General features: G+C 48.8%; 1 protein-coding gene across 1 annotated transcript in view; it reads left to right on the plus strand.

Moving 5' to 3' along the window:
- Nucleotides 1–10,239: 10,239 nt before the first annotated feature.
- Nucleotides 10,240–17,396, plus strand: part of Rap1gap2 (RAP1 GTPase activating protein 2) — a 188,462-nt gene continuing 181,305 nt past the window's right edge. The window contains exons 1-2 of the mRNA XM_050128778.1: nucleotides 10,240–10,338; nucleotides 16,161–16,196. Coding sequence (XP_049984735.1) covers nucleotides 10,295–10,338; nucleotides 16,161–16,196 — 80 coding nt within the window. The 5' untranslated portion in view covers nucleotides 10,240–10,294. The remainder of the gene's footprint in view (nucleotides 10,339–16,160; nucleotides 16,197–17,396) is intronic.

The following is a 17,396-nucleotide window of genomic DNA, read 5'->3' on the forward strand; positions in this document are numbered from 1 at the left end:
GCCACCTGCCTTAACTGGAGTTCATGTTCAACTGCCAGGAAACGGGTCCCTGTGCCTACACAGGCTTTGGTTTCTTTGTGTAGCCTTGGCTGTCTGGAACTTGCTCTGTAGACTATCCAGCCTCAGACCCACAGAGATCCACCTGCCTCTGCCTCCTGAGTGCTGGGATTAAAGGTGTGCGACACCACCCGTCCAGCTGGGGAGATTCTTGAAATTTGCTTAAGTCCAGCCTGTTGGCATTTCATAGTCAACACTACCCTCATTAATGCAAGAGCCTTGTATGTGAGAATAGCAAAGGGGTTTAAAGATAAGACTCTGGTTCAGACTCTGCCACTGGTACCCAGCAGCCCTGTGACCATGGGTTTATTGTCTTAACTTTGAGGCTCCTATTCATTATCAGGAAAGTGAGTACAGCTGTGATAATGATTAAATGGGAAAGAGCAATTTTGGCTTCCCTGGCTTACAGGAATCTCCCAAGATATGATTTACATCGGCAGATGTGGTGGTGCACACCTGTGACTCCACCGCTCGGGAGACTGAGGCAGGAGGATCTCAGGGGTGGGCCAGCCTGGGCTACATGATGGCACTCTGTCTGAAACAGGAAACAAGCTGGGCCTGGTTAGCTATTTGGTGGGGCCGAGAATTGCAGAATCACTACCAGACAGGGCAACTTAGCAAGAAGCTGTCTTAAAAGAAAATGTTAAGAAAGAAGGGAAGAAGGAAAGAAGGAAAGAAAGAAGGAACTGGATTTATTCTTGTTCTTTATGGCTGACCAGACCTGGGCTGGGGGAGTTGAAATGTTTTCTCCACAGCTCCAGTTAGTGTTGGGACCTGGGCTGGGACCACTTGTTCTCACACCTGGTGGTGTTTGCTTTTGCTTTGCAACACTGAGGATTCTCTCCATCCTGCCCCCCCCATCCTCTTTCCAGATGCAATATGGCCCTGTCTCAGAAAATGAAATGAAACTTTCTGGGCTCTCCTTGCACTACCAAAAATTGTACGTAGAGGGTGCAAGTCCATACCTTCTGGCTCATTGTGGTGAGCAGTGTACCCAGATGCTGTGCTGTGTGGAAGAGGTTTGGGGTGGCTCAACTGGCTCCAATGAGCAGGTGGAGGGCAGCAACAGAGAGATGTGATCTTCTTTAGTGAGAAGCCCCTTCAGGGCAGGCCCTAGTGTCCAAGGCTACTGATAGCCAACAGGGCCATCATCGATGATGGGAATGTCCTAGTGTATGTCACCCCAGAGTGTCTTACTGGATCGGAGTCGTCAGTGGATGATTCTTTGAACCCCCTTCTGATCAGAATGCCTTTTCTTTTTTGAAGCATGGTATTGCTATATAGTCTAGCTTTGTCTGAAACTTACTATGTGCTCCAAGCTGGCCTTAAACTCACAGTCCTCCTGCCTCAGCTTCTGGAGTAGCTGGTTTCATGGGCATGTGTCCCCATGCCTGGAAATGGGAAAGAATTGAAGCATTCACATTAGCAGACGAGTCTACAGGCCTGTGGCAGGCATGGCCTTGAAGGCTTAGTGTGTGGCATCTCATTTTGATCCCCAATGCCCCAATAAAGAAGGTACTATTATCTCCACTTTGTAGATGGAGTGTCTGAGCTGCAAACCTGTTAATGGCCGGATAAGGACCTTGCCTAAGGTCACATTACTGACAAGCCACAGGGCTGGGGTTTGAACCCAGGGTCCTCACCTCTAATTAATCACCACACTTAGTACGTTTGACACAAGCATATTCTCTATTATTGAATGACAACTCCAGCCTTTCAATACATCCAAACCCCTATTTCATAACAACGGTTTTGTCTCCTTAGGTTTCCTTTATATTAAATAGTACTTGCTATTTTTTTCTAATTATAAAAGTAAGGCCCCCTAGTGTAAGGAAGCCCAGGGAGTGTGTGTGTGTCACAGCTCTGGAGCTGCAAAGATATCCTGACTTATCAGGAAGCCAGGCTATACTTACAGCCACAATAGGACAGCTCTGGAGGGGTAGAGCCGCAATAGGATAGCTCAGCTCTCAAGGGAAAGGTGTCCTGACTCTTTGGGAAGCCAGGCTACCCAAAGCTGGGGTGCAGTGGGGGATGGTCTCCTCACACTATATAGGGATCCTGCTCTTCTCCTGGAGAGCTGCGACAGCTGAGCTCTGCTCTGTTTCCCTAAGGGAATGTCCTAGCAGAGCTATCAGCTTCTTCTTCTCTGGCCCAAGATGTTACTTCTTTTTTTTAATAATGTTTTTATTGAGCTATACATTTTTTCACTCCCCTCCCCTCTCTCCTTCTACCTTCTCCTGTGACTCCCACATTCCCAATTTACTCAGAAGATCTTGTCATTTTCTCCTTCCTATGTAGATCCATGTATCTCTCTCTTAAGGTCCTCTTTGTAGTCTAGGTTCTCTGGGGTTGTGGACTGTAGGCTGGTTTTTCTTTGCTTTATGTCTAAAAACCACTATGAGCGAGTACATGTTATGTTTGTCTTCTGGGTTGAGCTCCCTCACCTAAAGGATGTTGCTGCTTCCACTGTCACTCTGCTAAAGGGGAAGCCCCAGCAGGAATGTAGCAATTTCCTCTGGCAGAAGATCATCATCCAAGACTCTTTTGAGAAAGAGATTTGTTTGGGAAGGAGGAGTCTAGGAGAGTGGTTGCCTCTGCCAGGGTGGTAAAAAGGCAGTCTCCAACTGAACAGGAAGAGAGTTTATATAGGACTTCTTGGGGTGGAGTTTTCACAGGGAGAAGAGGGATTGGTTAGTTTTCCCTGCTCAGGGATTGGTTAGTTTAGTTGGTCAGGGGCAGAGATGGTTCTGATTTCAGGGCCAAACTGTATTTTTTTTCACTGGTCCTTTTTAGCCTTTTGACTTTAATCTTTGGGCCAGGGCATATTTCTTTCACCGGCTCTGATTTTAGGGACAATGGGTATCTCTTTAGCACTTATTTCAGAGTCAGGGCATGTTTCTTTGATTCTGGGTTCAGGGCTAATGGTGTTTCTTTCCCTGATTCAGGTCTCAGATCCAGAGTGTGTTTCTTTCACTGACTCTGAGTTCAGAGTCAGGGTGCTCAGGGATTGGTTGATTTTCCTGCTTCAGTTGGCTCTTTTACCTTACACAGGGGGCAGATGGAGGAAGAACTCCTACCTTGCTATCCTCCCTCAAAACCCTCTGACCCCAAGAGTATGATTGGATTGTGCCCAATTTATTTCACAGTGAGGCTGACCTAGACTTTGCCCATCGTTGTGAGTGCAGTATCCTGGTGGTCTTTTGTGTCGGCTGGCCTGCCCCTTGGTGCCAGGAGCTGATGTGTTTCTGACCTTCCCCCAGCAGGCTGGACACTTCCATTGTTTCCAGTGTGTCATGGGCATGACTGTTATGTGGTGGAGACCTGGAAAGGACAACTGAGCACTCAGCTCTGAGCATGCTTCCTTGGGAGGGAGTGGAATAGGAAATGAAACTCCTAGGTCAAAGGGCATGCATACTTTGAAAAAATCCTTTCTATTGAAGTAAAATATACTTCATAGCAGTGTACACAGTTTAAGCCCACACATTGATGAATTCCCACCAACTCAATGTACACTTATAAAGTCAACATCCAGATCTTAAAACAAGCCATGACTGTGTTTTAGAAGGTCCAGTGGCATGTATTTTCTTTCCCTTCTCTTCTCTTCTCTTCTCTTCTCTTCTCTTCTCTTCTCTTCTCTTCTCTTCTCTTCTCTTCTCTTTCCTTCTCTCTCTCTCTCTCTCTCTCTCTCTCTCTCTCTCTCTCTCTCCCTCTCTCTCTCTCTCTCTCAGACAGATTCTTGTGACGATGCTCTGGCTGGCCTGGAACTCACTGGCTTTGAACACACAGAGATCCCCTTTCTCAGCCTCTGAGTGTTGGGATTAAAGATATGTTACATGATAGAGATCTGAAAAAGTTACCACACCCAGTAACTTGAGATTTCAGTATGTTGCCCAGGTTGGTCCTTGAAGTTCTGAGTTCAAGCAATCCTACTGCCTCATCCTCTCTAGCAGCTGGCATAGTAGGTCTTCACCACCACATGTATATTTTCGGAAGGATTTGTATTCATGATGTCAAATTCTTTTTAGAAAAACTTATGTTTTATATTTTATTACCTAGGAAGATTAGAGTGAATGGCAGAACCATCTGGGATCAGACATGAGAGACCCTAGTCTTTTCTTCTCCTTGTGAAGACAGACTTCCTCTTGGGGAGGGGTAGACAGAGCATCAGGGTCAGTGGTCAGTTTTAACTCTGAACCTTGAGTTCAAGAAGGTTTGAAAGAAAAAATCAGCAGCCCTCCTTTACACAGATGATAAATGGGCTGAGAAAAAAATCAGAGAAACATCATCCTTCACAATAGCCACAAGTACCATAAAATATCTCAGAGTAACTCTGACCAAACAAGTGAAAGACCTGTATGACAAGAACTTTAAATTGTTGAAGAAAGAAATTGAAGAAGACACTAGAAAATGGAAAGATTGCCCATGCTCTTGGGTAGGTAGAATTAGCATAGTAAAAATGGCAATCTTACCAAAAGCAATCTACAGATTCAATGCAATGCCCATAGAAATCTCAGCAAAATTCTTCACAGACCTCAAAAGAACAGTACTCAACTTTATATGGAAAAAACAAAAAACCCAGGATAGCCAAAACAACCCTGTACAATAAAGGAGCTTCTGGAGGCATCACAATCCCTGACTTCAAAGTCTACTACAGAGCTAAAGTACTGACAGTACTGAAAACAGCCTGGTAGTGGCATAAAAACAGACAGGAGGACCAATGGAACCAAATAGAAGACCCAAATATTAATTCATACACCTATGAACACCTGATTTTTGACAAAGAAGCAAAAAATATGAAATGGAAAAAAGAAAATATATTCAGCAAATGGTGCTGGCATAACTGGATATGAACATGTAGGAGAATTAAAATAGATCCATTTCTATCTCCATGCATAAAACTCAAGTCCAAGTGAATCAAAGATCTCAACATAAAGCCAACAACACTGAACCTCAGAAGAGAAAGTGGGAAGTACACTTGAACACATTGGAACAGGAGACCACTTCCTAAAAATAACCCCAGTAGCAATTTTGCATATTTATTTAAACTAAGTGGGATTCTATTATACCGAGCTGTTTTTTCAAACTTTATTTGCTTAGTTGTTTTTTAACCCCCTGAGACAGGGTTTCTCTATGTAACAGTCCTGGCTGTCCTGGAACTCACTCTGTAGACCAGACTGGCATCGAACTCAGAGATCTACCTGCCTCTGCCTCTTAAGTGCTAAGATTAAAGGTGTGTGCCACCACTGTCCAGCTACTTAGTTATTTTGTGACAGGGTCTCAAATAGCCCAGGCTGGTCCCAATCTCACTAAATAGTTGAGGATGTCCATGAAGGTCTGATTCCCCTGCCTTTACCTCCTAAGTGCTGGGATTATAGGTGTGCACTTTATCTTACTTTATTATTGCTTTGAGACAGGGTCTCACTCTATTGTTTGGTTGGCCTTGTAAACACAGCTGTCCTTCTGTCTTAGCCTTCCAAGTGATGACATTACAGGCCTAGCTTTACAGTCTCACCATACAACTCAGGCTATGATCCTACTGCTTCTGATTTATACAACTAGATGCCAGGGCCTGGTACACGCTGTGAAAATGCTCCATTGACAAACTACGTCCCCTGCTTCTAAAGTGACGACTTTGTTTGTTTCAAAAGCCATTATTAACTGATTGCTAAAAATGTTGCCTATTGTTATTGTTTTAAAATGTCTGTGATAGAATCTGTAACGTCTCCAGCAACAGGCCTGCACTATGGCCTCTTGGCAGACCAGATGGGGGGCGGGGAATTGTGCAGTCGAAGTATGTATGAATCTCGCTCTTGAAGCCCAGTTTTCACAAGTGCCCTCTTGCAGCATCATCTTGCTTTTCTAAACTTGTGCAATGGGACATTTGGCTCTAGCACTGAGAGACGCATGTAGGGAAGCGACTTGTATTCCCCTAGAGAACCACATCTTTCTCTGCCTCTGTCCTTGTCCTTATCTGGCCTGGGAGGGGAGTTGAGGGCAGTTTGTAGACCAAAGCCCCAGAAGAGTAGATAACTGATAACTCGCTTAAAGTTGAAGAGGGAGATGCGAACTGAGCTGCCCGACTTAGCTTGCTGTCATCTCGTGATGTCTGGGTGGGGGCAGATCTGGGCTGGTCCATTCAGTGCTACCTCTCTCTGGGCGTCTGTTTCCTGAACTTTCTGTGATTGCCCATCTCTGTGCCCTGGCAAGGAGCTTGTCTTATTGTTCAGTCCCCACTGGCATCTACGAGGTCTGAGCTGCCCACGCAGAGGAGACTACACTGCTCTTTCTATCCGGGGTTACAGTGGAGGGGCTACTGCTGACAGGTAGCTCTAGTCCCAGCCAGCTCTCCAGTTCCATCTACCCAAAAGTCTATGGGATAGGTGAGTTAGAAGGAACCCTCTCCCAAAGCTGGGGTCTTGTCCCCTAGTACAGTCCTCCAGAAATACCCACAGGCTCTACCAGGGAAGCTGAACCTTGTGACCTGTGATTCAAAGTAGATTCTTGTGTGTGTGTGTGTGTGTGTGTGTGTGTGTGTGTGTGTGTAGGAGCAGGCCAGGGAAGAATGGGCTGGTGCTAGGAGGGCTTTGTATTTGCTTTTTCCCATATCATTCTGATCCATCATGAGCCATGCATTGCTTTCAAGCCTTAGCCTTCCATTCTGTACAACACATGCTGCATACATTTTGTACTCCAGTCTCTTTCTCACTGGCTGGTATTTGACTGAACCAAGTTAGGTGGTTAGGTCAGTGCTGGCTTGTGGTGATCTCCCAGAAATGGGTGCTATCCCTGTTCTGGTTCTGTCTCATTTTTACTTTATCGAGTCATCGGAGGTGTGGGAGGGTGCTGGGCTGTGGTGGGTGGGTAGGTGGGGGTAGGGGACTGGGCAGGCTCACAAAGTGTTTCCCTTTTCGCTTGGCTCACAATCCTTCCCAGAGATCTGGGTGGCCTTCTGCCCACCCCACAGAAGAGGAACCAAGAGGGCAGAGTAAGTGGGGGCAGGAAACGGAAAGGGACTGGGGACAGGGGTGGAGTCTTGGTAGGTGGTAATTATAATGGTTCCTATGGCAGGACAGGACCCTGTGCCAAACATTTCCATTCATTCATAACATGGTAAGGTTGGCAACATCCTTCCTGTAGAGAAGGATAGAGAAGATAGCTGAGACCAGAGAGATTAAATCAGTTAAGTGAGGTCACCCATCCTCAGAGCTTGTGAGTCTGAGGACTGAGCGGGGGCCAGTGCAAATGGCTCTGGAATGGCTCTTACCCGCCTCCGGGACTCAGGTACTGAAATGAGAAGTCACACAGGTGCTTCCCTCTGTCTGTCTGGGCTCTTACCCTGGGGCTGAAGGGACTCTGGGTTCCTATGGCCTCCCCAATGCCCCTGGATCCAGATGTCCTTAAGGAATCCAGGATGCGCCATATCCCCTCACTACCAATGCTCCAGGCTGCTGTTGCTTCTTGGAGGATGTCTGAGTCCTATCAGTACTCTTTGTGACTGCTAGGAGTCAGAAACTCAGGAGACGGCCATTAGCCTAGCCTGAAGCCTGAAACCCACCCTGTTGCTCCATAGATACTCTGCAGCTATTTGGGCCTGGGCCCATGTGCTTCTTGGCTCTGGAACACTTAGTATAGGTGGCCTCAGACCTTCATGTCTCCGTGGACCAGGAGGCCTAGTAGAACACCTGTCAATTGTGTCTTCCCCAGCAGAGGTGTGATGGGCAGTGCTCACACATAGCCTGTGTGGGTGGTGGGGTGTGTCCAAGTCTGCTGCAACTGCAGCACCACCTCTTTCTTTGACGCATACATGAAAGCATGCTAATGTGTGCTCCTGGGACAACCTCACTCTCAGCTCCTGCTGACTGATGAAACGCGAGACGTTTGAAGGAGGCATTCTGCTCTTAATGGACTCATGTGATACCCACCCTAGCCTTCCCTGGAAACTGTGTGGCTCACCCTGGAGCTTTTGTACCCAGTGAGGTTGCTTGGTGAACTGGAGGAAGTCTCAGACTTGTCTATGGAAGTAGGCAGAGTGGTAGATGGGCTGTTTGTTGTCTTGTTTATCAAGCTTTTCTTAGGACTTTCCCAGTGGTGAGACAGGGGAAGAAAGGAGAGAAGAAAGATCCGGTTTATGCTGAGCCATTGGCTTCTGACACAGCTCGACAGGAGCTCAGATGATGCTCTAAAACTTGATCCCTGGGCTGAGGAGATGGCTTTCAAGCATGAGGACCCGAGTTTGGTCTCTAGCACAGGCAATGTGCACTTTTAAAAAAGCCAGGCGTGACGATGTGCAATTGCAATCCCAGCGCTATGGAGACAGAGACAGGAGCATACTGGGGCTCTCTGACCAGCAAGCTTAGCATGACTGTGAGCTGCAGGCCAATGAGAGACCCTCTTTCAAAGGAGATGGACGACAGCATTCCTGAGAATATCTAAGACCACCCTCGGGCCTCCACATGCTCATGTGTGCATGTGCAATCCCACACACTTGTGTGCTTACATGTGCACACACGTGTGCGCGCGCACACACACACACACCGAGGAATGAGAAAACAAACAATCTCTCTCTGTCCATTTTCTCTGCCATCTTTTTGCTGGTTGACTTCCTATACTGTTTATGGTCCCAGCCTTCTGTCCTGTGGTTTAGGGCATGGTGCAGACAGTTGAAGGCATCTGTGGATTGGGTCTTAGGGTCTGCTTAGGTCTTTTGAACCTGTTCCTTGTGCCAGTAGAGTAGATGCTGGACTGTCCAGGCTCAGACAGGAATCGCCCCTGACCATGGTGCTAATTGAGTGCACATATATTTTCTCTGAGGGAGGTTAAAGGGAAACAGGGCAGGTGGAGAGTTCAGGGTGTCTCTGGGATCTATTGGGAATCTCCTGGGCATGGGGTGGATGCAGGAGCAGCTCGCTGGAGTGAGCATCCTGTAGGAAGCTGTAAGTTCAGCGAGGTCCTAGGCGGAGTCTTCCTTTCTGGGGTACAAGTGAGCATGAGGTCCAGCCGGAACCAAAGACATCTAGGTTTCTGCTGGGAGCCATAGCGATCTTTGGAGAGGCTGTCAACTCTGCCTGTAGCACTCTGGACAAGGGGATAGAGGTCACTGGAGGCAGCTAGAGAAGCTTCGTGCCCTTCTTCCTTGTTTGTCCCTCAGGGCCACACAACCTGTTGTCTCTGTGATCTGTGTCTGTTATCAGAGACGATCGCTGTGTCGGCACTGGTGCGTGTGATTGCAAGGATATCCTGTACTTCCTGCTGGAAAGATGAACTTGCTTGCACACAGGGCTGTCCTCCTCCCATCCCTGCCCTCAGGAATCAGGGTAGTGCTCCCAGTTTGAGCTAGGCCCTCAAATGGGCCCAAGAAGTGCAGTTCAGAGTCCATACGTATGTATATATGTGTATGTATGGTGTGTGTATATATGTGTATACGTGTGATGACATAGTCCAGGCACATGAGCATTCTGAGTGTATGGATGTGTATGTTCATGTGTTCACATGAACACTTGTCCATATTCATGCATGTTCATGTGTCCAGATGGACATCTATAGGTAAATTAGAGGTGTTCACTTTTCTCTCTAAAAGTCTGTGTTAATTTTTGTTCACAGTGCACACGTGAGTGTGCAAAACATATGTCTAATGATTTGTATGTGGGCATATTCATGCCCGAGTAGACATGTGTGCTTGTATGTGCCCATATGTGTGGATGTATACTTATGTCCTGTGTGTACTGATATGTGCAGTTATCTAAGTGTGGTGGTTTTTTTGACTGTGTGCTGAGCATTAAGGAGCAGCAGGTTCTCTGTCTCAGGCATCTTGGAGTTGGGAAGGGTTCTAGTTTTTTTTGTGGCTTCCAGCTGGGTTTCTCCTTCTCTCCCAGGCAAGGCTATGGGAATCCTTGGTCCTCTTTTGGTTTCCAGGAAGCTGCTGTGTGGGGCCAGCTGCCACAAGGGGCTGTGGTGCAATCTGCTGGCTGAGCCCCTTCCGGAGCTGTGGGTTCCTCTGGGTGTGGGGAAGCTGCCCTTTGTGACCTCCCTGCCTACTGTGGTGCCTCCTGGAGTGCAGGACACACCTCTAGGCCCTGCAGCCTCAGCCACCGGAAGCTCTACTTGGGGGACAGGCGAGGAGGGAGGTGCCCTGCCTGGCGCCCCACCCTACACTGTGGCTGCCACCCTGCCGCTTCTCAGCCTTTTTTCTAACAACCCCGGGGACTTCTCTGGGACCCGGGGCTACACTGCTGCGACCATGATTCGCAGGAAGCGCAGCGTCTCCTTTGGGGGCTTTGGATGGTGGGTGACAGAAGGGGCCACGACAGAGATGAGAGTGGACTTAGAGAATGGGTCTTGTTGGGTGACTGGGCTGCGGGGTTCAGCTTTTGCCTGAGACCTGGGTCTGTGGGGAGCACTTTCAGTTGCCAGGTAGACATGGAGGATCCTGAGGGGCCGTTGGAGGCCCAGATCTGCCTGGTTGTGAGAAGCAAGGTCTGCAAGAGATCCAGAAGGTCAGGGTGGCTGCCTCTGTGGGCGTGAGTGTGAGACCGCAGTGGAATGTGTATGTCTGTTCTAGTGTGTGCTCCTGTATGTTCATGCATATCTGTGGTTATTCGTGTGTATGCGTGTGCATGTGTGACGTGACTGTAATCTATGGGTGTGTGGTGTGTGCCTAGCTGGACAGATGTGCCTTTGAGTGTGTCCACGTGTGTTTTCTGATTCAGACCAAGTACCTACCTTGCTTCTCTGGTGTTCTGTATCCATGTTTGCCTCTCTGGGCTGTTGTGACTCTATGGCAGGAGACCCCTGGGCTGTTACCTCTCTAGGGGTGAGTCGTGAGGGGAGGGGCAGACCTGTCTTCAACTTTGCCATTCTCTCTGACCCACCTTTGCTCCATTCAGCCCTGCATCCAGCCTTTCGCTTATCCTCTGAGACACTGTGCCACTAAGCTTCTGTCTGTCTCCCCAGAGGCTGAAAGCAGGGCCTGAAGTCAAAGACTTGTCTCACCTCACCAGCTGCATGCAGCTCAACTGGCAGTGCAGCCTAGTGGTTTTCCTTGTCAGTTTCTGTTCAGCTGCTGGGCCCAGGGGATTGTGACCCTGAGGGAGGGAGGGTGTCTGTGGTTTTGGCTGGAATGACAGCTGGCACTGGGAGGGGTAGTGGCAGGAAGGTTGGGGGGACACAGCAGGGGTGCGAGGAGAGGGGCTTTTTCTTCCCTCTTTGAGAGCACTTGGCCATCCATTCTCTCAGGGAAGGATTCTGGACACTCTGTGTTTGGCAGACACTACAGTGAAGGGTGGCAGTGTGGTACCTGCCCACAGGGCATGTCCAGTGCTAGGGGAAGGACTGATGGTGGATCTAGGTCTGATTCACACAGTCTGCTTCCTGCTTTGGGAGTGGCGTGTGAAGTTGGTCTGGGATCCCTGCAGCCCGGGGCTTAGGTGGGATCTCGGCCTCCCAGACGCACCTGTGAAGTAGGGGACAATGCACACTCAGAGGGCTTGCCAGCAGAAAGCTCGCTTTGCAAGGCTTCGTTATTAGAGTGTGTGTGTGTGTGTATGCACCTGCGTGTGCTTATGTGTGCAGGTACATGTGTATGAGTGAACATACACATGTGTATGAGTATGTAGAGATTTAAAGACACTTTCAGGTGTCATTCCTTAAGCACTGTTCACCATTTATGGATTAATTTGTTTGTCTGTTCAGTTTTAAAGCTCTCAGTCTATGAGTCCTCTCCTAGAAGTATGCACCATCACCACAGAACCTCTGCTCTGTTAGCCATTGCCCACTCTTCTGCTCCCTTCCGTGCCAGCACCAGCGCTGGCCCCGCAGTCTCTCTGATCTTCATTCTGCTCTCACACTGCCGTCCCCATTTTTCTGAGCTCCTCTCCTCCTCAGGGAGGCTGTGCCTTGCAAGTCTGTGTCTGGGCTCACTTTCTTTAATCCAAGGAATCACGAATCCTGAGAAGCCAGTTGTCTCACCACCACCCGAGTGGGTTCTGAACCAAATACAAAGAAGACATCTGGTGCCGACTTGTACGTTTTGGCTAGCTTCCCCCGGATTTCTGACTTAGGTACTTTTCCCTTCCTAGGGCGATGTAGATAGTGGGTCACGAGCTTTCTGGTCTGGGGTAGGTACTGTGTGATTCTTGGTGCTGGTGAGCTTCAAGCAGCCAAGCAGGAGAAGAGCCCACTCATTTGTCTGTTTTTGAGACAGGGTCTTCACTGGTGAGGTATTCACCGATTAGCCTAGGCTGGCTGGCCTAGGAGCCCTGGAGCTCCTCCCTTCTCTAGCTCTGCAGTCCTGGGCTTAATAGTGTGCACCCCACCCTTGGCTTTAAAGAAATGTGCCTTCTGGAGCTTTATTTTTTATTTTAAGGTTTATTTATTTTTATGTGTATGGGTGTTTTACCTGCATGTATATCTGCGTGAGGATGCCAGATCCCCTGAAGCTGGAGTTAAAGATAGCTGTGAGCTGCCATGTGGGTGCTGGGAATTGAACTTGGGTCCTTTGGAAGAGCAGTCAGTGCTCTTAATTGCTGAGCCTTCTCTCCTGCCCCCCTGGGGCTTTAATTAAGGTCTTGAGCTCACAAAGCAGGCACTTCACTGACTGAATTCTCTTCACAGCCCTTAGTGTTTTTATTTATTTATTTTTGTCCAGCCCCAACAAGTGGGTCTATGGTACAGAGCCTCCAAGAAAACCTGACTGGTGGTTAAACCTGGTCAGGTGAGGCAGAGGACACAGTGTGTCAAGGAAAGCAGTGGGGAGAGTGACCTAGTACGTCCTAGGGACTCTATGTGCTTTACAGTGTCCCCTAACCTGGGTTCCAGGATGACAAACCATTCTCTATCTTCCTCACCATGGGAATAAAGACCCTGGCACATCAAACATGCCCCACAGATGCTGGTGGGATAACCGGGGTGTTTCTGATACAATGATGGATTGAGACCTATTGAGTCTGTAGGGATGTCATAGGGTTGGGAAAGAGGGCTATGCTGCAGTGTAACAATCATTGGGGCACAGCTGTCAGCTCGGAGGGGATGCACAGATGGTTGGGGTACAGAACCTGGAGCCCAGGTCCTCCCAGACAGTGAAGATGATCTCAGATGGAGTTTCAAAAGCTCCACTGTCGTCAGGGTAGAGAGACAGTGGCATCGAGGCAGGCATGGTGAAGTGAGCGGGATGCTTCCAGGGAGAGAGGAGCTGGGGACTTGGTTTCCCGAAAGGGACAGCTCCAGCCCCACAACCCTACCCAAACAACAAGCTCCCAGGGTTGCACTCCAGCATGGGAACCCTGGTGGGCAGGCTGCTTGGTGGGAGAGATGTGGGCTTAGGGACCAGGAAGGTCTGCTGTGGTGAGGGATCCTGTCTTGGCAGGCAGAAATTGGGAGGCACACATGAGGGCAGGATTTAGAGCGGCTTCCACCTCAGCTACTGGGGATCTCTGAGAGCTTGCGCTTTCCCTGGGTCTCGCTGGGTCTCACTTTCCTCATGTGTCAATGCGGACCTCATGCTGGAGCACAGGACTGGTAGAAGAATTAAAAGAGTTCTTGAGAAGATGTAGAACATGTGGGCTTGTGGTCATGGGTTACCAGGGTAGCCCTGGCTATGAGCATTGACTCAGAATGAGCGGTTCTGACTACTGAGTAGATATGGGTTCACTGGGAGGGGTGGAGGGTCTGTCTTCAGGGTAGAAACCTAAGGAAAGGGCCTGGATAAGGCCTGAGAGAGAGCCTGAGAGACACAGGCCACACACCCTGGGTGCCGCTGGCTCTGCTGTTAGGGACTGAGATAAGGGATGCTGGAAGAGTAGCAGAGAGATGGAATCCTGTTCTTTATTGGGGGGCTCCAGCACAGCTCAGAGCTCAATGCCAATCAGGGATGTCTGGGCAGCTGTGCCCTTGCCTTGTGGGCCCCTCTCCTTTCTGCCCTCTTTTCCCTGAGGGTTTACCTATGGGAAGGAGTTGAGCTTGCCAACTAGGGCCTGAGTGAACTTTCAGGGAGCCAAGCACCTTAGAGGTGGTGATGAGTTTAATGCCAGTGATGACAATAACACCGATGGTGGTGGAGACACTGATAGTGATGGCGATACCCAGGTAACGATGGTAGTGACAGTGATGCGTAGGTGACATTGGTAGTGATGACTGTGTCGTTGAAGGCGGTGGTGGCTCTGAGGTGACACAGATAAAGACTGGTCATGATGGTGACATGGGGGGTGATGATGCTTTCAGTGATGGTTACAACACCGGTTGGTGGTGACATGGGTGATGATGATATTCTTAGTGGGAGTGGTGGCATTGGTTGTGATGGGGGCGCAGGTGTTGATGACATTGGTAGTGATGGTGGTGGCATTGGTTGTGATGGGGGCGCAGGTGTTGATGACATTGGTAGTGATGGTGGTGGCACGGGTGTGATATGAAGTGGGTGATGATGGCACTGTCAGGTTGTAGTTACTCTTGCTATGATGGTTTAGAGGCTGATGCCTGTTAGTGATGGTGGTGACAATGAGTGTGAAAGTGGCGTAGGTGATGATGACTTAGTGACGGTGGAAGCACTAGTCACAATGGTGATACGGGTGAAATGACCTCTAACCAATAAAAGACAGGAAGAACCTTGCCCACTGCTTCTCTGGTGGGCAAAGGAACCTCCCTTTCCAGCCATAAGGGCTGGCATATGTGGGGGTAAAAATAGAACCTCACACACAGCCTCCGTTGCCAGAGAAGGTGGTGCAGGCAGGGGTGGGGAGCGCTGCTGTGTGCAGCAAATGTGCTCTTCCCTGCTCCCAGTTTGAGCCAACCTGCTGCAGCTCTCCTTGGAATCTGCTGTTGGCTTCTGTCCCAGGGGTGGGACCTCTGATGGAAGAGCATCTCGCGGAGCAGGAGAGTTCCTGTGGCTGAGGTGCTTTTTCTCCTGTGGCATCTACACAGAACGTTCAGGGCTCTAGATCAGCGTTTCTCAGCCTGTGGGTTGCAGCCCCTTTGGCAAGCCTCTCCCTCCAAAAATATTTACATTACAATTCATAACAGTAGCAAAATTATAGTTATGAAGTATCAACAAAAATAATTTTATAGTTGGGGGTCAGCACAGCGTAAGGAACTATATTCAAGGGTTGCAGCATTAGGAAGCTTGAGAACCACTGCTCTAGAGTCAGACCCGGCCAGAGCGTTCACCCCATGAAGCCGAGTTTCAATCTCTAAAATCCCGAGAGTCCTAGTTCCTTTCTGTTTCAGTTTCATTTCTGCTGCAGTGACAGAAACCTGACCGAAGCGACTTTAGGGGAGAAAGATCACTGAGAGAAGTCAAGGCAAGAACTTGAAGACAGGCCTGCTTGTTATTGCGCGCAGCATCACCTCTGAGCAGGGAACTCATCTCACAGTCAAAGAAGCAGAGCAGGAGCCATGGAGGATGCTGCTTTCTGTCTGTCTGTCCGTCTGTCTGTCGGGCTTAGACATACATACATAGATATACACACACGCGCGTAGAAAGTTGTTTTGATTATTTTTTGTTTTATTATTTTTAATTATATGTATGTGTCTGTGTGGGTGTATATGCATATGAATGCAGGTGCCCTCAGAGGCTAGGCATGTTCGATGTTCCTGGAGCTGGAGATTGGGGTGGTTGTGATCCCCCCTAATATACAGGTGCTGGGAATTGAACTTGGGTCCTCTGTAAGAACCCACCACCCCCTGGCCCCTTTCCAGTTCTTTAGGGGTCAGAGATGACAAAAGACTGTGTGTTTAACTGCTGAGCCAGCTTTTCAGTTCTCAGCTAACTTTCTTGTACAGTTCAGTACTATGTACCTAGAGAATGGTGCTGCCCACAGTGGGCTCGGGCCTCCTACATCAGTTGCCGTTAAGACAATCTCCCACAGATACGCTCACAGGCCGCTCTGATCTAGGTATTTCCTCTTTCCAGACAGTTTTCAGTTGTGTCAGGTTGACAGAAGCCGCCCAGGGGGAAGCTTCTCATGGGGGTATGTGTGGCTCAACCCTTATGGAACTCCGATTTCCTTTCTTGAACTGGAGGAAAGAGTGCCTCGTGGCAGCTTTCCTTGTAGGGCAGATGCAGAAGGGAGACTGCATCCCCACACTGACTCAAGTTTTTGCTTTTCTCTTGGCAGGATTGACAAGACCATGCTGGCAGGTCTGAAGGTCAAGTGAGTAGCTTTCCAATTTTTTCTTTTTGTTTGTTTATTTTTTGTTTTTCGAGACAGGGTTTCTCTGTAGCTTTGAAACCTGTGTTAGAACTGGCTCTGTAGGCCTGGCTGGTCTCAGACTCAGAGATCTGCCCGCTTCTGCTTCAGAGGTGCTGGGATTAAAGGCGTGTGTCACCACCGACTGGCCCCTTTCCAGTTCTTTAGGGGTCAGAGATGACAACAGACTGGTGTCCCTGTTCTGAAGTAATGGGCTCCTGAGCCCTGGGACCTAGTCTGTCCATATTGTGTGTGACAGGCAGATGCTGTGTACTGTCAGATTCCAGGCCAGGCTTGAAGGGGCTTCTGCACTGGAGGAGGCTGGGTGGGCGTCTTGAGCCCTGGATATCCAGAGAAAGGCAGAGGCGGGAGTGGCAGCGGCAGGAGCAAGCATGGTAGTAATGCATTAGTGGGGATGACTTTCGGGCTGCACACTTCTTGAAAGAAAGATGTATTTTCTATTATTTAAATTTTTATGTGAAGTCTCAATTAAAAGAGAACATCTTTCTAACATTTTCTATTTGTAAACATTGTCCTAGGACCTCTTTCTTAAATTATTACTGTTTCACTCTGTGTGTATGGATGCTTTGCCTGCAAGCTTGTCTGTACATCATGGGTGTGCCTGTTGCCTGCAGAGGCGTAGGATTCCCAGACATTGGAGTTGCAGACAGTTGTGAGCCATCTGTGGGTGCTGGGAATCAAACCCTGGTCCTCTGGAAGAACAACAAGTGTTCTAAACCATCTCTCTAGCCCCTAGAACCTCTCTTAAAACACCATTAGTCTGTGTGTGGGATCAGCTGGCCATCGAGTCACTGTTACTGACTGGTCACCCTGCTGAGCCCAGCCTGGAGGCTCTCGGAGGCTTCCACACCACAAGTCTTAGGCCTGGGAACTGTAGGCTTAGGCCTGACACATGGTTGCTGGTCTCTGTGGGAAGGGTGAACAGAGGCCCCTTTGTCTTGAAACTGTTGTCTTCCCTTCCCTCACCCCCTTCATTCTGTTCCCCTTTCTGTTCTGTAAACTACTAGGTCATTATCATTATACCTTCTCTCAAGAGACTTACCCAACTTTAAGAACCTTCCATGTACACGCCTCTCTTGGGCCTGCTCCAACTGAATGAAATGAAAAGATAGAAAATTCTAGAAGGAACAAAAGCATTGATAA

The sequence above is a fragment of the Alexandromys fortis genome, unplaced genomic scaffold (genome assembly GCF_014885135.2).
Source record: "Alexandromys fortis isolate MF-2015 unplaced genomic scaffold, M_Fortis_MF-2015_v1.1 scaffold_80, whole genome shotgun sequence".
Lineage (NCBI taxonomy): Eukaryota > Metazoa > Chordata > Mammalia > Rodentia > Cricetidae > Alexandromys > Alexandromys fortis.